Source organism: Pholis gunnellus (assembly GCF_910591455.1).
Source record: "Pholis gunnellus genome assembly, chromosome: 16".
In the NCBI taxonomy this organism is placed as follows: Eukaryota; Metazoa; Chordata; class Actinopteri; order Perciformes; family Pholidae; genus Pholis; species Pholis gunnellus.
The window spans coordinates 15,644,137-15,668,264 of NC_136543.1; the positions used below are offsets into that span (position 1 = coordinate 15,644,137).

Genomic DNA, 24,128 nt, shown 5'->3' on the forward strand with positions numbered 1-24,128 from the left:
GCTTCGATCACAATATCACAAATTAAATTCAGAGACAATATTCACCCTGAGCGAATGAGAACTCTCCAGGTCAGCGGTTGGGAAACAATTTCAGGAGTCACCAGATGGTTACGGAGAAAAGAACATAAATTACAATTACCGCCGTGTGGTTGCATGACTCCGCAAACCATGTTGCAGTTTACTTCCGTGCCTGTCCAAAATGTCACCACTTCATCCCTATGCGTGAAATTGTCATAATTAGCACATGAATTCTTGAATTTGGTGGTCACGGTCACCTTTGACCTCCAAATTCGTTCCTGATGCATCATTCTCACGAGGATGGACCACGTGCAGACAACCAGAAACCATCTCCGGCCACGTGGAGTCATCATAAAGTAACATATTTTGGACCGGGGAATGCTTTTTTTCTTTGCATCACATCACCTGTACCAGTGACATAATTTGTCTCAGAATAGATTTTATTAGGTGTGAGAGTCAAAGTGTGCTCTCTGACGGGGCATTTCCGTTGGTTCAGAGGAAGAGAAAAAGTTACGGAAACCATTGTAAAGCCCTCTGAGGCAAATATGCGATTTTGGGTCAATTGAGTCAAAAATCCACAGCGCCAGCAGCAACATTAGACAACGGCGAGGAGCTATCTGCTCTAAACTAAACAAAACTAGAGGGTTGTGAACACCAAACTGATTATTCTGGTAGATCGCAACTCTTAAGCGGTTGAGGACCCGCCGCTCCACATTATCTGTATGTTATCAAACAGACTCTGCTTGTTCACCTGAACTGTAAATATCAGCAGCATGTGTGGTCCAGGGACAAAGACAGCAGTGCAACGCCTGGGTGAGATGTCGGTCGATGCACGGATGGAGAACATGGCCGTGCATTTGATAAGCAGCGTACTCCGAAGAGCCTCTGCTCATATTTACTGCTGACTCAACGTTGTATGAGGGTAGTAATATAAGAAGGAAAAAGAAATCCACAGCAAACGTCTTACGAAGATTTAATGTACATTTATTCTTAACACGTGGAACATATAGTATAAAGATTTCATACTGAATAAATGATATTCATTAAGCCAAAAAAAGGAAAAAAGAGGAATTTACATCAAGTTTTTAGCTACATCATCTGAAATACAAATATGCAGAATCCGCATCACTGGAAAAAAAATAAAAAATAAACAAAAATAAACAAAAATTTAAAATGGTTTCTTCATCAAGGTCTAGTTTGTCATTTTATGAAGGAGCTCAAATGGAACCGCAGACATGATCTTCGTTATATTCTCTACATCCGGACCGGAGACAAACTGAAACTTGATGTTGTGTGTTTGTTTGGGGAGGGGGGGGGGGGGGGGGGGGGGGGCGTTGGACAGCAGCTGAACACCCCCGGAGAGCGATACGAGCAGGGTGGGGCGCCTAAAGTAACGGAGAGGGTGGGCGTCAAGTCATCACGTGGCTTACTTGATGCGGGGGGGGGGGGGGAGGGGGGGGTCTTATAATCGTCAAAGATTAAAAATGGTGAAGAGCAACAGAAGTTGAGAAAGAGAGAGAGATAGAGAGAGAGAAGTGTAATGTACAACATCATATATACACTGCAGCTTGGACTGCATCTAGAGTTGAGGACCAGTCCTAAAGAGGTGACTTTTTAATATAAGGGTCAAGTCATACAATCAAGGGACAAAGAGAAGAGGTCGGGGTGTTGTAGGTTCACCATACTTTGGGGGGAAAGCCGTTTTCTCTCTCGACATTAACTAAAACTGTTTTTAAAAACTACAGTTTGCTGCCAAGCCAGCGTATCTCAGTGTGAAACAGTATTATTACAGTATGTTTACAGTTTTTAAGGTGTACAGTACAGAAAAAAAGTCCTACAATCTACTGCACAGGCCTCCCATGACAATTGTCTGTTCACAGCCAATAATGTGGTTCCTGTGGGGCTGAGTATATAGCATCCAAAGTTACAGCAAGTATACCACACCACAGTCCGTGAGTCTATGTAGCCTCCAAACATGAACCATAATATTGTTTAGTCCGTGCCCTCTTCCCTCTGCCGACCCACCCCCCCCCCCCCCCCCCCCCCCCCCCTCCCCCCCTCCCCGAGGGAGAAAAAGCGAGCACATGTATCCCCCAAACTCACTGTAAACGAGACAGCAACTTTGGTTACAGTTTCTTCTTTTTTCTGGAGATTTTTCTTTTCATTAAAAAACAAGTCCTTTCTGCAGGGCAGCACTCGGTCCTAAGCCTGGGTCCCAATCTGCTCTTCTATGTCAGTATCTTTCCATTTTAGACGGTTTTTAAAATCCACAGCTACTTCATGATATTCCTTCCTTTAGTGAGAAGCAGGGGTAGAAAGACAGTGGAATCCGAGGTGATTTTGCATAAATAAAAATTAAAAAAACGAAAAAAAAAAAAAAAAAAAAAGAGGACAGTCAGTTTTTTTGCTCTTTTCACTCACACGCAACAGACACACGCACGCACACAAAGAAAAGGGGTGAGGGTGAGAGGGAACGGACAGAGGCAGAGCTGAAACCTCCCCACGGCTGTCATGACTGGCCGATCAGAAACAGTACGTCACAGATCACTTGGGACACCAGAGAGTTCATAAGTGGGGACACCGAGATGTCAAGTAGCCGCGACTCGTACAACGTGAACTCCGAGTGGTTCTCCTCCACCTTAGCCAGCGCGTGCAGGGCCCGGGCAGCCCGCCGCATCATGTCCACGCTGGTGGGCTCAAACTGAGGTCCTCCCTGCATTTGTAGCAGGGAGCTCTGGCTCTGCTGGTACTGTGTGGCAGCTAGGCTGTCCTCCAGGAAGCCCAACAGGTTACCCACGCTGCCTTTCTGCACAGCGATGGACCGCGCCGCTAGGCCGTCGCCCTGGGCCAAGTTGGCCAACAGGACGACGGCCATTTCTCGGCAAACGGCCACTTTGCGTTCGCCGACCAAGCGCACCAGCGAGCCGTACAGCTTCTCCAAGCGGCTGAACGGCGGCGTTGCCAGTATGAGGTCGACGTTGTTGTCCTGGATGCTGAGCTTGCTGAGGGTCTCGAGGACCAGTCTCTGGGGGGAAAGTGAGCTGTGGGGCCCCAGTGTGGGGAAGGGGTCCAGGGCCTCCGCTGAGGGGCAGACCGCCCAGTGGAGCAGGCCATCCAGCAGCGGCAGGCATATACTCTCCGGATAGATAGAAAGGTCCAGCTGGCCCGAGATGTTCGCCAGAGTGACGAGACAGTTCTCCCTCAGCACCTCGAGGCAGTCCCACCACCACTCGTCTCTCTCGCAGCTAACGCCCTCGTCTTCCTCTTCCTCCTTCTCATAGGTGACCGGGGCCTGTTTGCGTTCGGGGTGCCTGTGGTGGAGCAGCACCAGGCGGCCCAACAGCAGCAGGAGACCCGGGTGTTTGGACATCTCCAGGTCGTTACTGGGAACGAATGAGAGGCTGCGCACTATGTTGGAAACGCAGATGCAGCGCCGAGCTAGCGAGTCCTGCCAGTCCGACAGGGTGCTGAGCGGCGTCTCGTCCTTGCTGTGAGGCTCGTCCTCCAGGATCTTGATGTTGCGTCGGCTCTGCAGGTCCGGGTTGATGCTGAACAGGTACTTGCCGTTCTCTTTCTGCTCTTCCGGGCCTCCGCGAACCACTTCCTCCGTGACCGACCCTGGACGGGCGGATAGTACATCGTCGATCGTGGCAGTGACTGGTGCGCCAATGGGAAGAAGAGGAGGGGTCTTCTCCGCTGGAGACTTCTGGGGTTCAGAAGACTCGGGCATCTGCTGCCGAGGTTTATTCTCCCCATTGGACTTGGATTTCTCTGGGTTTTCCGTCCCAGTCTCAGTCCCCTGGACCTTCTTGCGGCTCTCGGTTGCCGTTGGCTTGCGTTTCCGCTGCTTGAGAAGGTCCATCCGGCTCTCGAAGTGTGTCTGAATGTGCTCGGTAGTGTCACCGCCACCGATGCTCCAGTGTGTCAGGCCGCTGTCAAAGCTCTGCCGCTGCCCAAGCTTGGACGAGTGGTTCACCAGGAAGGGATTCATCTTCCGCACCACCTTGATGGGGAGTTTATCAAACTTGCTAGCCTGCTTGGGCTTTTCCGAGTGGAGGTTGGGATCCTGGGAGGACCCTGAGGTAGAGGTATTGGGTTCCTTGGTAGAGGACTCCCTTTCCTTCTCCTCATCCTCGTCCTCTGAAGACGTGTGTTTGTGTGAGCTCTCCTCCTCCTCCTGTTTCACCTGGACCAGTGAGGGGGTGTCAGGATTGGCCTTAGCTTCCTCTACCTCGTCATCCTCCTCGTCCTCTTCGTCCACGTCCATGCCCTCGCCCTCAGGCATGGGGATGTCATCATCAGGATCCTCAGCCGCGTTGGGGTCTATGAGGGTGCGCTGGCCGGGGTCTCCCACTTCGTACTCCTTTAAGATGCCAAAGATCTCGATGAGGCAGCGTCTGAAGTACTCCACCACCAGCTCCAGGAAACCAGGCAGCTGAGAAACCAAAGAAGGTGGTCATCAAAACGATCCACATACAATGTGAGAAGACAAGTCATGTGCTGTTCATGCAAATTTAACAGATGTCGGTTCGTGGAGCTTACCTGGCATAAGTTAAAAGTAGTAATGCTATTGTCATCATACAGTAAAATGTTAATGGTGTCCAAGGCCCAGGTGCTCTCCGCTAATAAGCCTGACTTTAGTGACATCATGACTCTCCAAGCCTCAGGAGTGCCTGTACAGAAAGAAAAAAACTGAATGAATACAAGACAACTCGATCGTCAGTTATTACAGCTGAGGTTCACTGATCTGTACCGTCAGGATTAGCATTTAACACCTTGTTATACTACTTACATTTAACTGCAGTCACTAAAGCACTTTGTTTAGTACATGTGCTTTTCTATTGAAAATACTAAGAGGCATGAAATAAAGGTTCTGTACCGATGTCTTTCATGGTGAGCCGTCTGCGAGGTTTGAGATGGGGTGGGGAGGCCTCCACGGAGCCAGGAGGGAAGGCCACATCTCGCCTGATCATGGGTTGCTGCACTGGGGCCTGGCCAATGTGGGAGGCGGGTACCGGGGGTCCAGCTTTCTGCACCTTAATCCCCGGATGCATGTAGGGGGACTTGCTGGGTGATGTCCTGCTTTCCATGGGCCGGGGCATTGGCGTTGGGTTCGACACCTGAGGAATGTGGTTCTGGGACGTCTGGTAGGTGGATGGCAGGGGTCTGGTCATGGGAGGTCCAGAACCACCGGGGCCGAACGGCGGCTGCCGCTGGTTGACGTGGCCGGGCCACTGACCCTCGTGGTTCATGCGTTGGTCTGATGGCATCATCTCCTCGGAGCGGTTCATGCCGTGGTAGCCGGGGCCCTGGCCTGGTACAGGAGGTCCCTGTCTGCTGGGATAGTTAGGGTAGCCCATCTCATTGCGACCCTGCCACATTGGGCCCTGGGGGCCATCGGGACCCGAAGGCATGGGGCTTGACATCATTTGGGGAGGCATTGGGGACTGGGAGTTAGGACCTGCAGACGACGGTACTCTATCCCGGCCAAAGGGAAAAGGGAACTGGTTCTGTGGGCCTGGTGGTCTGCGGTCCCCTCCAGGATATGCATTATACTGGTTATACATGTCCTGTTGGCCCTGGGGTCCCGAGGGCTGGGGTCCTGGCTGCTGCTGACCACTGTAGGGGACATTGTAGATTTCTCCCTCATGGCGCTTGGCAGGAGGGCCATACCCTCCATCCACGGGACGCTTGTAGTTCTGTCAGAAGACAAAATTCAGCATTATTAAGAATTATAACAGAACCATGGCTTGCATCTCTTCCTTAGAATATTGGCACCTAGAGAGAATTGTTCCTTTAACACGTATATCCAAAAAAAAAAAAAGAGGTATCAAGTTGTAATAAGAGCACCGCAAATGCCGAACAAAATGTTCTTACCGGTTGCTGCTGTGGATACATTCCTGGCTGTTGATTTGGGTATGGGCCACCAGGGGGAGCTCCTTGGCCAGGGTACTGATTGGTATAAGATTCATGCCTGAAAACAATAACAAAGGTTCACACCATTACAGTTCACTTTTCTTCTTTACAGTATATCCAGACAGTCCAATCCTTCAGTCATTCAAAATGATCACACTGGCAAAATTCCTTGAAACAACCAAATTTCTCCTTGAATACAGACCAATCTTGGCACTGATCGGGTACTGACCGTTGCTGTGGTGGAGGGCGGCTGGGCGAGTACATCCCTGTGTCGGCACCAGAAGGCATCATGTTGGGCTGAGGAGCTCCTGGTCCCATACTGCCGTCAGGGCCCATGCCTGGCTCCTGTCTGTGAACACAGCAAACAGCACTCATCAAAGACTTGTACACCAAAGGACAGTGAAATAGCACAGGTCTGATCCCAGTCTTGTCAAGATCTTAATAAATGTTTCACAGATTTATACGATTATAAAATTCTGCAGAGCACGGGGAGAATGACGCAGTTTGTTTACCTCCTGTCGTATCCGTAAGGGTACTGTTGCCTCTGGCCCATCTGCATGTTACCCATGGGGCCTGGCGGACCTCTGTTATACTGTTCTCCCATCCCACTGTTGGGACCTGGCTGCATGAACTGCTCTCCAGCTTGAAGAAACAAAAGATGGCTGTTAGTTTTAGAACGGACAGAACTCCTGCAGCGCCCGATTCGCTGGTTTCGGCTGTCGCTCACCTTTCCTCATGCCACCGAAGGGGTCCTTGTTGGACTCGTAGGGACCCATTCGAGCGATCATCTCGGGGCCACCCATCCCAGGCTGGTAGCCCTGTGAATTGGGAGTCATGGCGTTCCTTCTGGAAAACGCTGGGTCTACGCCATCCGCAAAGGGGTCCTGCAGATTAACGCTACTCCTACTGGAGGGAAGAAGGCGTGTTATTGAAATATTGATTATTTTTGCTTTGTATAACATTTTTGCAAAAAAAATGACAATTGACAATTTTAAGATATGATAGATACCGGGAGTCTATAACTATCTAACCTGTGTTGTAATATCTATATCAGATATGAGAGCTTTTTTAGCATCCATAGATTTCAAAACATTCAAAACTTATTATACATGTTTACCTTATAATACTATATTTAATATTTTATATAGCGTTTCCATGTTTTCATTTAAATACATTAGTTAAACAATAATTTTCTACACCACAGGCTGGTTGGTTGTGTGTGTATCTTAACATTACATAACTTGTTCCTGTTTGTTGTACTCCATCTCCTGCTGCAATGATCCAACTCCACCACAGGGATCACTTTCATTTTATTGTGATTAATCCTGATACTGCTGACATCATAGAAAATGTGATATCGTTGCTTCTAACTCGTACCTGACGCCAGGCATTGGAGGCATTTGCGTGTGCGGGGTGGAGGCTGGGGTTGGGGGCTTCAGGTCGCCACCTTCTGCCATGGAACTACTGGTGGACTGAGGAGTCTGTGGTCCTTGCAGGGATCCAGAACCAGCTGCAAAACAACGATATACACACACACACACACACACACACACACACTGAGTGCTTGTAAACGACAAAAGTCCTCTGGGTGGAGAATCGAAAGACTCCAGAGAATTCAAAAGAACATGCCCTCCTCATCCTCCTCCCTTCACTGTAGGAATAAAAGCGAGAGTTGATAGTCGATCGTGTAGTGGGATAGTGTTGTGGATAGGCTCAGCTCTGCTGGGGGCTTTCAGGAACACATGCTGCTTTTTGGCAATCCTAAATCCCATTAAGAAATTCCTCAGCGCTGCACGGAGAGAAACAGTTTGTGTCAAGCTGGCTGGCTTTTGAGTGCACAGCCAGCGAAAATGTTGAATTTTCCAGCTCATCACAGCACCCCCCCCCACCCCCACCCCCACCCCTGCATCGCCGCATCCATCGCCCTCCTCCTCAACCACCACCGGGCTCAGAGTCTCTAGGAAACAATGATCTAAACCCCGACTCTGACAGATTACTCCCTGACCTGCAGAGACACGAGGCAGCAAGTAGTGTAAGTGTGCATGAGAGTGAGTGATTGTTGGTATTGTGTGTGTGTGACATAGTAGTGCTCATCCTTAACTTCAGCTCAGGACTTCTCACTATTAGCACGCCAGTCTGATGACTCACAGGTTCCCATTCATTAAACTGGCACACACACACACACGCACACACCAGGGTCACCGGCAGGTCAAATTTATTCACATTTTCTCACATCACCCTCTCGCCTCTCTAGCTCTCACACACACACACACACACACACACACACATTAGCCGGCTCCCCCCCTCCCCCTCCTCCCTCTGGGCAGGGATTTCCCTCTACTAAAGATGAAGGGAGGAAAGGGGAGGGGGAGGATCTCATGAGGAGGGAAAAAATAGCATGGTAGAGAGAGAGAGAGAGAGAGAGAGAGAGACACAGTGTGTTGCATGACTTCTATACACACACACACACACACACACACACACACACACACACACACACACACACACACACACACACACACACACACACACACACACACACACACACACACACACACACACAAGCCTCTTCCCCCCATTCATCATTTCTGGCTCAGTACTAATCTCCGGGGAGCGGTGCCTTGCCTCTGTAGCCCCGGGCCGCAAGGACACGCCACTGACGGAGCACCGCTATCGCCAAATCACCTCCCGCCCCTCGCCGCCGCTTCCTCAGCTCTTCCTTCGTACTAACTGGAGGGCTTGATGCCAGCTGACAAGCACCCTGATGTCTCCTGTAACAACACCCCGGCGCTGACTCAGTGCCCCCGCGTCTGACAGCGCGGGTCTCGGGCCAGACTGGAGCAGCACGTGGTCGCTCCTGGTGCGGTTGCTCCTGGCAGCTCAAACCGGAGTCCCTCCCAAAACAAACAGCTTCCCGGCGACACGTTGTCACGTGACCCCCCCTCCCCCCCCCCTACCCCCACCCCCCTCTTAACCTCTGACTGACTGCCAGTATACACACTGACTTTTACCCACCATTCAGAGTTCATTGAAAGATTTGGCATGCTGGTGGAATCACTGTTTGCACAAAAAGACAACGGGGTAAGTCTGAAAGGACAAGCCTTTTTCGTCATGTCCTGTGCAAATGCCAAAGAGTCCCCCCCCCAAGAGATGTGTTCGTGGAACTGTCCAGAGGATGCGGCGCACTTCTGTGACTTACAGCTACACTGCCACCATTTACAACTCCTCCAATATACGCCAAAACGGCATTGATTTATGGAGGATGGCAGCCCCATACAGAAGATGACAAACGACGGTCTGAGATCGGCTTTTAACACCGCAATTAATAGGACACAATAAAGTACAGTAGTTTATAGGGCAGGTGATGCGAGGCAAGTAAAGCAATGAGGATGTGATGAATTGCATGGAAACCACACTGCACCCAAGGGAGAGAGGGAAAAAAAAATTAAAGACTCTTTCATCCAGTCGTGTGATTAAAATCAGAGGGGGGGGCGGGCTCACCTGGGCTGGGAGGCTGGACCTTGGGCTGGTTCTTTTTGGTGTCCGTGTTGAAGAAGTCTGCGGGCGGGTCCTCGCCGCGCTCAATCTTGCACTCGAAGGCGTACAAACACTGGATGTACTGTTTCTTGAGTGAACTGGCTGCGCTGCTCGACGTGCCCACGTTCAGGTTGGTGGCCAGCTCCCTCCACTTCTTGTTCTTGTTCACCTGGTGGGCGACACGAGGAAGGAGTAGGCTCAGAAAGCTGCACAAAACATTACAGTGCCGTATGTTTTTAATCTGCGATATCCCCGAGCGAATGCAGGTGAAGCCCGGGCATACCTGGGTGAGGCCGCCGATCTCTTTGACGGACACGTAGAGCCTGAAGAGATCGAGAGGCTTGCGTCCGACTGCGGGCAGGTTGGTCATGCCCATGGCCTTCTCCTCGGCGAAGGCCAGGAACCGATCCACCCACATCTTCCTCTCTGGCTCTGGACCGAGCTCGTACAGACGAGTGATCTTCTCGTTAGTGATGGTGGAGGAGCTCGACTTCTACAGCACAGATGATGGGAGGATATTGTGAGATTGGGGGGGGGGAAATAAGCTTCTAATGAGCTTCACAGATGTTATCACATGGATTTAGAACTCTACCTTTTTGGGTTCAGGCTTGGGAGTCACCTCCACTTTGTTGTTTATCTTCTGGGTAGGGTTCATTTTTTCCACGCCAAACTCCTGGGAACTGGGAGCCATTCCTAAAAAGACGGTAATAGGAGGGGAAAAACAAAAAGATAACCAGTCTATCCCAGCCTACCATGGGCACAGTATATCACTTGATCAGAGCTCAGTGGAGCTTTTACTCACCAGGAGTGTTGTTGGCCATATTTGCACCCATTGGGTAAGGCCCAGGCCCTGCCTGGTTCATCATACCGTGCATGCTGTTCATGCCCGGGCCGTATGGAGAGCCAGTTCCCATCATGCCCGGGGACATGTTAGGGTAGCCAGGAGGCCTAGAAAAGAGAATGCTTGTTTAAAGGGAATACTTTGGAAAGGAGACACAATCAGCCGGACCCAAAGAAACTCCCAAGAAAGATCATAATAATCATCCTTTCTGTGATTCTGCAGCAAATCTATGCATTTTCCTGAACTTGTGTTCGCTGCGTTTTGCTTATTCTGTAGGAAACATCAATTGACGTCATATGACACCAGCAATTGCCCGGCCCACGAGTGTCTCTCTGTAGGCTGAGCTGGCATCTTCGCAGGGGAAAGATGTGATTCACTGATCTCAGAGAATGCTTTCTCACTCTATCCACTTCTTCCATTTCCCTCATAGATAAGTGTTTGGTCGACTGCCATCAACTCTGCGGCACACTCGGGCACCGCAACACACAGCGGACCGGCTTGCACGTGGGAAGAGCCAATCATTTTTTCTTGGTCACAAAAACAGCTCATACAAGAAGGGACACACACACACAAATTCAGCTAAAAAAAAAAAACCTCTTCAGGTTCGAGGGTCTTCACACAATGCATCGTTTCCGTCCCCTTGACATTTAACTGCTCCCTTGTGTCTCACTGAGACACGAATGCAGCCGGTAGCTGGAAGCACCCACCTGTTGTGTATAGAGTTTGTGGGCCCGTGGTGCATGGAGGGGCCGCCGCCCTCCTTCCTGTTCATGGCCGGAGGGGGACACATCCCAGACGCCACCTGAGGAGGCATGCCGGCCATGTTAGCGGCCATTGCGGGACCGAAGGGCCGAGCACCCATCTGCCCCGGGCCTATTCTGCCAGGTGGGATGCTACCATACGGGGCCCCGCTGCCCTGACCGGGCATGGGGTTCATGGCGCCACTCATGCCGGGACCGGTGGGGTAGTTGGCATTGGGCATCCCCGTGTAGCCGGGCTGCCTGGGGTAACCTGGTGGGGGTCACAAATAAGACAGGAATGTAGATTTTAGACTGGTTCTCACAACCATCGATCCATGCCATCCTACTGTGTTTATGAACTGTGCGAGGACTCATCGCTCTCTGACAAGATAAAGAGTTTCAGCGGGCCGGCTCTAATGTACCTCTGCGCTGCCCGTTCTGACAAGCAGCCTGATGAAGCCTCGCTGATCGCTGCCATGACTCAGAGAAGAACTTCTTCAAAGCCGACAGAAACCATCCGAGACTTCAAAGTGAAGTGATAGAATTTCATAAGTATATGAAGTGAGAGGAAACTTCAAAGCTTTTTTTTATCTGGGCTATCTACGAAACTGATGGCCGCAGGACGACAACTGTAAACTCATTCATAATATTTTTAGGATTTTAAAACAGTGAAGCGGGTCTGTTAAAGCAACACCGCCAACACTTCTACCCTGAGGCCTCACCTTGTGGACCATACTGCCCCCCCTGAGGGCCGTAGTTCCCCATGGAGTTGTTCTGGGGATATGGTCCCATCCCAGCATGCATCTGGCCTCCCGAAGACTGGCGTGGAGATAAGGCGGAGCCAGGTTGACCAGGGGACCCGTAGGGAGGCATCTGAGGGTTACGCATGTACACTGGGGAGGATTGGCAGAGAGCCTCGTCAAATACACAATTCATCATTTGCACAACGCCTCACCGAAAAGGGAAAGTTCAGCGCTTTTTACGTGGATGTTGAGTCAGTGTTAATGGTGAATGTAGCCGACTGAAGCAATAAATCCTTCGTCGCGTGTTATATTGACCCAGAAAGAGTACGTGGCTGCAAGATCGGTTGTTCTTCCTGCATCCAGCATCGTCATTTGACATGACAGTGATGTAAGTGGAGGCGAGGAAGAACTACAAATGATGTCAGCTCGGATATCTCGAAGGAGGAGAAGTCCCGGCATCGTGTCAAATCAATGCGCTCAATAGCTGGAGCATGACCAGTGACCACGGGGACGATTGATTGGTTTCACCGAGGCGTCCGCAGTCCGCCTTGGATTGAAATATACTTTATATGAACATGAAAGATATGAGGAAAATGGACCGTGTCGTTAAATGAATCTGCAAGTCATTGCTTGTGAGAGGAGACTTGGGGACTCGCTCAAATTAAAAGTTAATAAATATATATAACAAAACTGCTCCTCAAAACCAACAGTGTCCTGTTTCCCGGCTGCGCAATGCATTCTGGTACACCCTGGTACTGCCAGCATGGCACCGTGAGCGGGAGAAATTAGCTTTTTCAGTCAATATATATTTACCATCTACAAAAGGTGCTGAATTTTCCCTTTAAAACAAGTCGCTGTGTGAAGAACCTAGGTCGTCACTTCCTCACAAACACACAGAGGTACCGTGTGTCTCTCTCCAGTTACCCTCACTCGACCCGGCAAGTCGACTTTAGGCACATTCTTATTTAAAAGGTGCAGCCCGGGGGAGTGTTTACAGGAGGACGGAATGCTTACAAATGCAAACAGACACACCTACAAGCTGCTGGGCACATTCTTGCACATTTCTTCGGCCTCTGAGCAGAGGAGTGGTTCGGTGCTATTAATGAAAAAGGCTCCTCCCTAAGTGTCTCAACACTCACCCCTTTCCTGGCCCATGGCGGACTGGTTCATGGAAGAGTGCATGATGGTGTCCGACTGGACGCTGGGCGGCCGCGGAGGCATCTGATTGCCTGCAGGAAGGCAACAACACAAGGGTTCAGCAACTCGGGGAAAGAAATCTAATTGCCTTAGTTATTATCAGTCTTTGCCTGTAAACTTCACAATATTGGCCATCAGAAGGACCAATAAAATACAATAAAATAAAATCAAAAGACTACGACGGTGTCCTGTTGGCTGCCTGTTAAACTGCTCTCCACCATGAGTTGTTGGTGGCTTCTGCTTCTGTGCCGTCTGGATGGTTTACTAGCATCATGTTAGGAGAAAATGTTCCCATCTGGCAAGTCACTTCATGAATTACAAATGGGATTCGCTGTATTTGTGAGCGAGCAAAGTGTGTTGAATTAAATCTCTAAATCTGTCGGCTGTTCGTTCGCTGGATGTTTCGCAGCATCCAAAACTCTCTAAATGAAAAACGGGCTTCATGTTTTCCTGGTTAGCAGCCATTTCAGATTTAGTAGTTTTCGTCGACAACTCAAAAAGGAAGAAAAGTCGTTACATTTTAAATTACTTTTAGACAAAATCTTTTCACTCATAACTTTGTCAGCTATTTTATAATTCAGTCTCTATATTTAACATTTCAGGCAATCTACTCTAACCCAAACCAATACTTTACTACCGTCGTTTCAGTCTAACTGATTTCACAGAAGAATTCATCTCGTCATCATCTGATGAAAAATACCGGGTGGATGATGAAGTCCTCCATGAGAGCATGTCAAAATATGCGTTAATCAAGCAACTGAACACAACACAGGCCACACCCACGTGTGAGTGTGTGTGTGTGTGTGTGTGTGTGTGTGTGTGTGTGTGTGTTTCAGACCGAGAGAGAGAGACAGAAATGTGAAGAGAGGTGTAAGGTGACCAGATAAAGAGAAATTTTGGCAAAGTTTTTGCTTTTCAAACTACATTTTGTTTGTCAACGATGTTGCATTTGATATCGTCACAGTTCCAGCTTAGTCGGTGCCGTCTCATCATCTTCCCGTCTTAGTCATAGAAAAAGAAAAAGGTTGTTGACAAACAAAGTTTTCCTTAATGAAATTAACACTGCTAGTTCGCTAGTTTTTTATTGCAGGTAAGATTTCACGTATAGCACCCTTAGCATATAGCATGCATTCCATTATTTCACACTGCATGTGGCTTACTTTTGGTATAATCCTGTAAATGATCTACATTTGTTCTTTAACAGTCCTGGTCTTGTCATTTTACAAACCCAAATAATGCTAACGTCAGCTTTCTATGTTCTTTGTCATGTTTATGTTTGCGGTTATGTTTCATAGAAGGTATAATACATGTTTGTGTCTGCAATACATCTTGGTTCTGCATGAACATAACACCCTTCCTCTATGCTCGTTATATTGTGTTCAGAAAGGGACCAGTTCAATCGTATATTTTGTACTTCAGCAAATGTTTTTAGCATCGTCTTTACCTGGCACAGCAGCAGGGGACAGAGGGCCGGTGCGGGACGGGGTGACGCTGGCGGGGGAACCCACAGGTGATGGCGAGGGCCCGCGTATGCCCGGCAAGTGGGGCGAAGTGTGCGGTGAGAAGGGCGACTGGGCGGGGTTGCTCTGCTCCCCCTGACTGCTGGAGACCCCTGAGGTGCTGACGCCGGGGCTCAGGGCCCCCTCTGTACCGGTGGGCAGGTCGTCGATGGAGCCGGACAGATCCTGAGACAAGAGGAACACTTTGGGTTAGTGAAGGTTTTTAACAGGAAAAAGTCTCATCGTTTGACAGTGGGCTTTAAAAACAAACATGGCAGTGACTTTATTAAAATTTAGCCGATACTGAACGAGGCGGGTGAGAGCATTTTATTTCAGAGTCACGTCAAAGTCAAAATGAAGTGAGTGGAAATCCAAATGGCCACTGACGTGTTAATCTTTACCTTCACTGGGGGAGCGGGCATATTATAATCTCTTATATAAGACTGCCGGCTCTATTATGGCGCAAACACACTTTCAGGTACAGCGACTGCTTTTTCACTCCCATAATACTGATAATGATCCATCTTGGCGAGCAGAGCTGCGTTTGTGTTGCTTGCAAAGAAAAAGAGGGAAGAAAAAGAAAAAATTTATTTGAAGCAAGTGATCTCGGGAGGCAGTTGAAATAATTGGTGCTGGGCACAGACTCCGGTGCCATGTGGTGATGTTATTGAGCCTCGCTGGCTGTGACACAAAGACAGCAGAGAGACGGTAGGAAGGCAGCCGGCGGTGATTATGTTTGTGGGGAAAGGTGAATGTTTACACACTGGCCACTCACGTGGAGCCCATGTGCTCGCTCAGAAATGCAAGCTCATCTGCCAGTCACATCGGAGACGGGAAAAAAAAAAAAATATGGGAGGGAGGAGGAGGAGGAGGGGAAAGAAAGAAGAAAAAAAAAGCACTCATTGGAAGGTGGCCAACTATTCCCATAGAAATCTCACACTCGCAGGCTGGCTGCAGCCCCGAAGCCGGCGGTTTTGCACTTGAAACAGCGCCCGTTGCTATTTTTGGGACGTGACCTGATGGAGGAACCCCAGAGGGAGTGACAGGAGGAGAACGCTGATTCAGAATCCCCCCTCCTCACTCTGCCCTCCCTCCCTCCCATCTCTTCCCCTCTTTTTTGGTGACTGCACAAACCAAAAGGCCTTTCTGACCTGCATCTACAAATCTACACAGAACTCACCGCGAGGGCTTTGTGTTTAAGAATCACACTCTTTGAGCGTTTTATTTGGCGGAAGCCCAATTCATTTTCGCACGTTTCAAAAAAAGGGTTCAGGACGAAGCAGAGCCTCTGAGGGAGCAGCGACATCGTAATGCTCTGGAGTAGAGAGCAGAGATCAAACAGCACGACATTCCTTGCTTAAACAGCCATGGCGGGATCCTTTTTCCAGCAGCCAGCATCGTCACACACAGACACACACAGCCTCCTTCTCCTCCTCCTCCTCCTCCTCCTCCTCGTCCCAACCAGTACCCCCCCCCCCCCCCCTCCCCTCAGACATCACAAGATTGGTCATCTGACACGGGGCTCAGTATGAAGGCCCTGGGCCAGACGCTACACTGACCACCTCAGCTGCCACACTCGAAGCTTCAGAGATCACTGTACAGAGCCGTGTCTCCACACAACAGCCACCTCTCCCTGACCCAGACCGCAGGGCCAAAAAGGTTAGGGGTCAATTACCCAGGGGGTTACGCCCCGGGGAGTCGCCCCTCGGTGGGAGGGTATTAACAAGGCTGCCTTTAAGGGCAGTTATGAACGCCGTGATCGCAGTCTGGTGTGAACCAAAACAACCGGTCCAAGACCGCTTGCGAGAAGTGGACTCGGACCGATTCCGAGTGAACCAGAGCGCGGTTCGATTGCAATGAGAACACAATCCGACCCATTTGTTGGACACAGGTAAGCCACAGGTGAACATGAGTGGGAGAGGACTGACTTTGACATCTGGGCCGGAAGGAGAACATACAGAATACGCTGCATTAGGTCCGCAGATATAGCAACGTTTACAGAGTAATTCAAGATAAATTGAAGGTGAAGGGATCCACGCGCACAGTAGATCAGTGCCAAGTGAAAGGGAAAACATTTCGACAGCAATATTTCAAAGCGTGCGATTCCCTGCATGGGAGTGGCAGCTCTTGAGACAGAAAAGATAAATTTGCTCCTTTCGCGCACGCCCCTCAGCAAATTTAATTCTTTATGTGGTGCGCTTTGATGTATCGAGTATCAAAAACTGCCAAATATACTTTCCTCAAATATGTAGTCCTGTGTATTTATTCTTTGACGAGACAGCTTTTGATATAAATCTTTATCTTGTCAATTGTGGACAAAAATATGTAATATGGCTGTCTTTGGGGAGACTGCTATCAATAGGATATCTCAGTTTGTATCAACAGTGGGGGAGCATCTTGAGTAAAAGCGGTACATTTAAGTTCCTGTTCTTATAATAAAAAGTGTTATTTTATGTCTTGTTTATTTTGTTAGAGAGAAAAAACAGGTTTGTTTTCCACCAAGGTATTTCAAAAAAAAAAAAAATATATATATATATATATATATATATATATATTTACAAAATAAATAAAACAAATCTAATGCAAATCCATAGAAACATTCACACATACACCTGACATGCAGCATAGAGGGCGAACTCTTTACCATTCTGTAAATATCTGACAGCTCTGGTCTCTCAGCCTGCATAGGCAAAAGCATTACACGCACACACACACACACGCACACGCACGCGCACGCACGCACACAAGCTCCTACCTACTCCCACTCTGCAGTCATTGATTTTTCCCGGCTCAATACTGCACAGCACCAGCCTGTTCTGCTGACTGCACAAGCTGGACAGCGAGAGGAGGAGGAGAGAGGAAAGGAGGAGAGGGGGGGAAGGGGGAGGAAGGGGGAGGAGGTTGGTTGATACTGATGCTGTGTGGCTCTGCTATTCAACTCGCTCATTATTAGAAGGCTAGATGATGAAGAGGACACGGATCAGGCGTGAGGAGGAGTTGAGGGACGGTGGCTTTTGCTAAGTTGTGAGTGTGATGGTTTATGAGGACGGAGGACAGCTGTACGGCGGTATTATCTACGCCAATTACAGTTGATAACATGAGAATACGAGAAGAAGACACCGTCTTTCTACATGCAGGAAAAAGGGAGGGAAGATATGTGAGCCGTGTTGTGGAGAGAAGGAGAGAGATGCAGTTCTTTCTGTGGAGCTTCAAGCTCCTCTCTATGGCAGCCATTTTGTGTTTTTCCCAGCACTGCCTAACATGGAACTTCAGAGCCGAGAACTGCAGAACAGTGTTCACAACGTCTGAGGGTGGAAGAGAGGCAAAAAGACACCATTTTTCACAAAGTGCAGTGTTGAAAATTCAATAATAAAAATACCCTATTTCAAAAGCACATCTTCTAATGCAAATGTCGTTGTGTTATTGTTGCTGAATGTTTCCTCATTCCCATATTCTCCACTGCTCCTCTGAGTGAGCCTGTCTCTGAGTCATCTGCTCTCCGCCGTCCTAATGTATTCCATTTGCAGATTACTTCACTGAATCAATCAAGCCCAACCAGAGCCATTAGTCTGCCAAGCCGGCCCTTTTTCTATTTTTTTTTTTTGTAGGTTATGAGAAAGTGGAGGAAGAAGAGAGAGAGGTTGGAAGCCCTGAGATAATGAAACGTATCTGGAATGTGTGATACTGGCCAGTAGTGTAACTAGATCTGGTGGTGGTGGTAAGGAGGTGTGTGTGTGTGTGTTTGGGGGGGGGGGGGGGGGGGGCAGAGTTCATCCCTCAGTCACACACTCTCCCTGACCCACTCTCCTCTGTCATCCTCAGACCACACCGCCTGGTTGGCAGGCTTCCCGTATTCTCAGGCCTCCAGATGCTAAACACACAACATATACAGGCGGGAAAAAAAAAAAAAGAAAAGAAAAAGCTCACTCACTCCCCGACTGGCTTGCACACATGCTTGCATATCCTCTGTGGCGAGGTGATAGCTGAGGAAGAGAGTCGGGGGGGTGGGGGGGGGAGGTGAAGGGAAAGAAATGGCTGCATCTCAAGAGCTGCTATGGTTACTGTGATCCACGTGGTTGACACATTAGAGCAGACACAGTCTCTCCCCCCTTCTCCCCCCACCTCTCTCCCTCTCTCGCTCTCTCTGCGTGCCTGGCAGGGTCACGGTGCAGTCAGCTACTACAAAAGAAGCAGCCCGTCATTGTTACAGGGAACGCAGACGCACCAAAGCCGTGTCCTCCCCCTCCACCACCACCACTTTAATTACACACTCAGCCTCCAGGCCTCATGCACTGAGGAGAACTGACACACACACACACGCACACACATACACACGGAGAGAGTGGACAAACACAAACCAGCAGAATCTTGAACTTATTTGCGGTCTTCTCTGGAGTCCCTGATGTTTATGTTTACATGCAGACGGCCTTGACACCGAAAAACACTCCGGCGCCGCACATTCACCACTCACTCGGGGGCAAAGTGGGCTTTTGATATCCGAAACAGGGTCATGGGAAAAAGAGCCATCTCTTCCCTTTAAAGCCGAAGATCAAGCGATATTTTCTGCGCACAGTTAAAGGGGTTTCTGTTCTCGTTCTTACAGCCTCTGAACATGCTGACTTGACTTAACGGAGCCTTAGAAGCATATTATCTCCAGAGCACCACTATCAGAGCACTTCTATCTCCACGCACAGGTGAGATAAATACCGTAAGGCACTCAGACAAAATAAAACGTAGGCCGCCTAGTCTATGAAAACGCCCGTAATAACTCCATGTTGCAGTGCCGTGGGACGACAGCAGGAAACGTGCAGGTGTCGGACAAGACGAGTGACAGGTGGGTGTTGCCGACGTCCTCAGCCGACGGCCCAAAAGGGTCCCACCTGCAGCCGGGGGCCGCACCGAGCTACAAGGAGCTTCTGGGAAGTCCACCGACGGCTCGGAGGGAGGCAGCTCCAGCCCCAGCTCGAGGTTTTGCAGGGCTGAGCTCAACCATAAGGGGGCACTCCCATCCCACTATGAGGGAAAGAACCGGAGAAAGGAGGAGAAGCAAGGCAGGCCCCTACCTCATACAGCAGCAGCAGCAGCAGCAGCAGCCATTACAGGGCTTCACAAGAGAAACTCTCCATACACAGAAAGAGCAACCTATAGCTGCACCATGAACTCTGAAGCCACTCCACGCGGTGACGTAAACACGATGCCGATGAGCAGATGGCTCAAAGACCTACTCAGCGGATGACATCGACGTCTCCCAGTTCTGTTATCTAATTTCTCCTAAATGCAGGCGTGGATAGTGAGCGGGCCAGCGGGGTGACCCACTGCTCAGAGCCTGGGAGCAACCTGCTGGGGTTAGATATCTCGTCTGGAGTATCAGTGCCACAGACACCATGTCTACAACCTCCACAGACGAGCTCCCCTCCAGCTCCCCAGAGATCAGCATTACACTGCTACTTTGTCACCAGCAGCCACGTGGGGAGGATAATAACAGAGACAGAAAGATAAAAGAGTGAACCAGCCTAATTCTGAAAAAGAGTCTCGTAATGCTCCGGCATGGAAAATACAATTCATTTGACACTGATCAATACCGTTCTGCTTTAACATTCCTGTGTGATACGGGCAAAAAAAAAAAAAAAGAACATAAAGGCCAACGATGAATCTTAATCAATACGTAGGGAGTTCTTTTTTAAACGCTCCACATTTGCCTAATTGCGCTTCTCTGTGGGGGTGACAGGAAAAAGGGGGTGTGCGAGGCACACAAACACTGCAGCAGTCTGTGTGTAGCTAACACACTGTAGATGGAAGGGGAGGAGGGTGGGGGGGGTGGGCCGTCTGATTGCTGTGAATGATGGGGGAGATGGTGTGTGTGTGTGTGTGTGTGTGGGGCGGGGGGCTTTTGTAGAGATCACAATAGTAGCAGGGAGTCCCAGGGCAGCGCACAGATGCCCAAGTGAGGCAGGCAGCTGCCCGGCCCGAGGTGAGGAGTGCGGGGATACAGTGGGCGAGGGGGCTGGAGGTGTGAGGTGTGTGTGCGTGTGTGGGGTGGGGGGGGGGGTGGGGGGGGGGGGGGGGGGGGGGGGGGGGGGGGGTGGGGGGGGGGTCTCCAGACCCAGACCCCTACAGCCTGTTTGCCTGCTTGCTTTCCAGAGCAGCGACGCCCCTCCCCTCCTACTGTCACACACACGCATACACAGCACGTCTAGGGGGCGCTACCAAAGCAACCGACACCAGAAGGGAATTAACTGGGGAGATGAGGGTGGGGGGGGGGGGGGGATAATAATATAGAGGTTATTTCATAGAGTGAGAGTTAATTTCATTGTGGGGCCCGGTTTCATCCATCCAGGCTCAGCAGCTCGTTCCAGCGAGAGCCGGAGAGAAAGCAGAGGACAAACAGTGCTGCAGTCAGCCACAGTCTTTGTGCTGCAAAACTAGCTCAGCCCAGCAGAAATGGAGGCAGAGGGGAGGGGCATGGGAGAGAGAGAGAGAGTGTGTGTGTGTGTGTGTGTGTGTGTGTGTGTGTGTGTGTGTGTGTGTGTGTGTGTGTGTGTGTGTGTGTGTGTGTGTGTGTGTGTGTGTGTGTGTGTGTGTGTGTGTGGAGTGAGTGAACGGAGAGAGCAAAAGGGAGAGGGAGAGTGTTCTCTCTCTGTGTGTGTGTGTGTGTGTGTGTGTGTGTGTGTGTGTGTGTGTGTGTGTGTGTGTGTGTGTGCTCGCTCACAAGAGCAAAACAGGGCTCGGGGTTTTAGAAAGGCTGAGAAACAATTCACTGAAGCAAATGCAAAACAACACACTCTGTCAGCAGATTGAATTTTCTCAAGTACATTAATTAAAAATCACATAGAGGAAAGAAAAGGGTGAGACAGAGAGGGAGCAGGGGAGAGAAACAGCCGAGCTGGGAGGGAGGGAGGGAGGGGGTGGGTGAGAGCGAGCGAGCGAGAGGCAACCCTGGAATCTGAATAAGACATGTACACACAGGAAGCAAAGGCCCCAGAATAGCAACAGGAAACTGGCCCCGGACTCTGAATGGCGTCAGCGTCAGAGGCTTCGCAAAACAAGGCTGCGCTGCACAGCGTTATGAAAGCTGATTTACTGAGAGGAGAGAGAACGAGGAAGGGAAGAGGAGGAGGAGGAGGGGAGGAGGAGGAGGCGATGGAAAGAGAAAACGAGAATATAGGCAGAAAGAGGAACGAGAGAAAGAGGCAGAGTGTGAAATATATATATATATAAAAAAAAGGAAAGAAATGCAGCAAAAAAAACCAGAGTGTAATATTGAGAAAGGCACGGAGGGGGTTGGGCTGGGTAGGAGAGAGGGAGAAAAGTGGGCCGGCCTTGTCAGGCTGATTGCTCCAGAGCTATGTCGCAAAAACAAGCTTAGCTGCAGCAGGAGAGCAGAGCTGGGCTGGGCTGGGCTGAGCAGGGAATGGGGGTGGGGGGGGGGGGCTCAGAGTTGATCAGCACCAAGACTGGAAGATCCCTCTGTTCCAGATCAGGAGGCTTGGCTCATAACATTAAAGGTCATTAAAGGGGGGTTGGGGGTGTCTGTTGTTGTGATGTGGGTGGGCCCTTAGCTTTGCAAATGCACTCTGGATGAGACTGGATTCAGGCGAGGGTGGGGTCTACTGATCTACTGGTACATTTAAACTAGGAAGCATGAATGTGTGCCTTTCATCATTAAAAATACCTCTTATCTACCATATATTATACTCAAGTTGTTCATTTAAAGTCAATAAAAAAAAAGGTACTGAGTGTACTCCATTAGGACATTGTCTTAATTAAGGCAAATATAGATCTGTTACTTTAAAGTACACAACGTAAACCTTAAAAGATAAAGCCTCTCCAGATGAAGCCTCTTCTTTACAAACTTGGGCGTGTGTGTGTGGACAACATGTGACCTCTCTCTCTCTGTCGGTCTGTCTGGAGCACATTCAGACACATCAGGAACCAGGAGCATCACAACCAGTGGGCGGGTCCGAGTGGGATTAGCCCCACAGTGGAGAAAAGGGGGTTTACAAAGGGAGAGGGACGGTGGGAGGGACGTTGGTGGTGGTCTGGTAGTTTCGGGTTGACACGGAGAGGAAGTGTCACTTCCAGGAAGTATGAAAGCCGGACGGTGACGGCAAAAGCCTGCTTTACTTCTGCTGAAGCCACAATGGAGGAGGTGGGCCGGTTGTATAAGCAAGCTTTTCATACCAAAATATAATAGAACTCTCTACACTGGATTCATCGATTGAGCGGTATCACATTAGTGTTGCTAACATGAAGAATATTTCAACTCAAGCGATTAAGTATTGCACTTCCATAACGGACAGATTTCGAAAACAATGGTGAAAATGTAAGAGTCAAACTCCACCAACACAGGATCCTACATTTCCCATAATGCAACTTTTAGAGTTTCTTTCACTAGACGCTTCCTTTCTTCTTAATGCTCATGTTACAAACTCCACACCTGCAGCTTTTAACGCAGGCTTTGTACCATACAAGTACATATAGGCTGGTTATTTTTTAACTATAGAGAAATAGCTTTTTATATTTACCACTGCTCGGACACATGTATGCTGATGTGTTACGTTGCCTGTGAGTTTTGAAGCGGTGTCTATGGACTGGGGGGGTAAAGCTACAAACGAATTGCTCCTCCTTTGAGATAAACAAAAAGTCGTCTGAATCTGAACTCCTCCTGAAGAGTAAATTCATTCATGTGTGAAATTGGCGGAGTGCCTCTTCAATCAGCAACTACGGTTATTCATTAAAGGCTCCGTCAATAATGTGACACATTTGAAAGTCTCCTCTCTCCTTCCTCTTGGCTCTTTAATCATTTCCTTTCCTAGAAATGACATTATTGTGGTTAATCTTAAGACTCCACAGACTATTGCTCGTTGTGCAGTACTCACTTTAAGTTGCTTCTAGATTAGCATCAGCTCCATAACTACAACGTGGAAAGAGGTTTTCTATGAAGACAACAGCAGCTCCGGGGAACTGACAGAGTGCTAAATACTCAGCAGTTAAACTGCATTTGTGTCCTGGAGCCAAGAACCAGCTCAACCTGCTCAGCTAGTTCCACTATGGCAGCCTGTTCCCTCCTCCCTCCTCCCTCCTCCACCTATTATCCACGGCCCTTTTCTCAAGCTGACTGTTGCTTTCCTACCTGCGCCTTGCGGCATGCGCTGAGCCTCCTGCACTCTTTTATTCCCACCTCGGCGGCGGCCTAACAGACGCTGGGTTTTAAAGCACCTGGCTCAATCAGACCCGTCTGTGCTCCGGATGAGGTGATGTCTGACTGGCTCTGTAGCGAACGCTACTAAAGTCGCTGAATGGCGCCTACTGGATCGGGATTCAAACGCGTTCTGAGAGCAGATTAAAACAAATGCGGCTCTACAACTCGCTGCAGGTGCTTCTAAAAACAAATGCCTTTACTCCATCAAAATTAAACCTGTAGATCCTGTCAGGTACTTTAGGAAACATGCTTCTTTGCTAGATGGGATGCAAATTTAAGATTAGACGACCCAACAATTCCTTTTTGAGAAGCGGCGCACATATTACGTATTCCCCAATAACTGCATCCGTTGTGTTCATCAATCCACCAATGACTGAAATGAGCTGCTAAGCAGAGCTACGTAGCATTTTAATATTTTTAATCCAAATGCCAATA

General features: G+C 49.3%; 1 protein-coding gene across 2 annotated transcripts in view; it reads right to left on the reverse strand.

Moving 5' to 3' along the window:
- Window positions 1-981: 981 nt before the first annotated feature.
- The window catches only part of arid1ab (AT-rich interactive domain 1Ab), a 47,175-nt gene continuing 24,028 nt past the window's right edge, over window positions 982-24,128 (reverse strand). Inside the window, exons 5-20 of one of the 2 annotated variants that reach the window (XM_079175815.1) lie at window positions 14,437-14,677; window positions 12,935-13,024; window positions 11,775-11,945; window positions 11,020-11,323; window positions 10,274-10,419; window positions 10,064-10,164; window positions 9,755-9,964; window positions 9,436-9,640; window positions 7,312-7,444; window positions 6,662-6,837; window positions 6,447-6,576; window positions 6,164-6,283; window positions 5,896-5,992; window positions 4,898-5,717; window positions 4,561-4,691; window positions 982-4,453 (exon numbers count right to left, since the gene is read on the reverse strand). In XM_079175815.1, coding sequence (XP_079031941.1) covers window positions 2,528-4,453; window positions 4,561-4,691; window positions 4,898-5,717; window positions 5,896-5,992; window positions 6,164-6,283; window positions 6,447-6,576; window positions 6,662-6,837; window positions 7,312-7,444; window positions 9,436-9,640; window positions 9,755-9,964; window positions 10,064-10,164; window positions 10,274-10,419; window positions 11,020-11,323; window positions 11,775-11,945; window positions 12,935-13,024; window positions 14,437-14,677 — 5,001 coding nt within the window. In that variant the 3' untranslated portion in view covers window positions 982-2,527. Of the gene's footprint in view, window positions 4,454-4,560; window positions 4,692-4,897; window positions 5,718-5,895; window positions 5,993-6,163; window positions 6,284-6,446; window positions 6,577-6,661; window positions 6,841-7,311; window positions 7,445-9,435; window positions 9,641-9,754; window positions 9,965-10,063; window positions 10,165-10,273; window positions 10,420-11,019; window positions 11,324-11,774; window positions 11,946-12,934; window positions 13,025-14,436; window positions 14,678-24,128 lie in introns of both variants that reach the window. The other variant, XM_079175814.1, reaches the window with a different exon arrangement.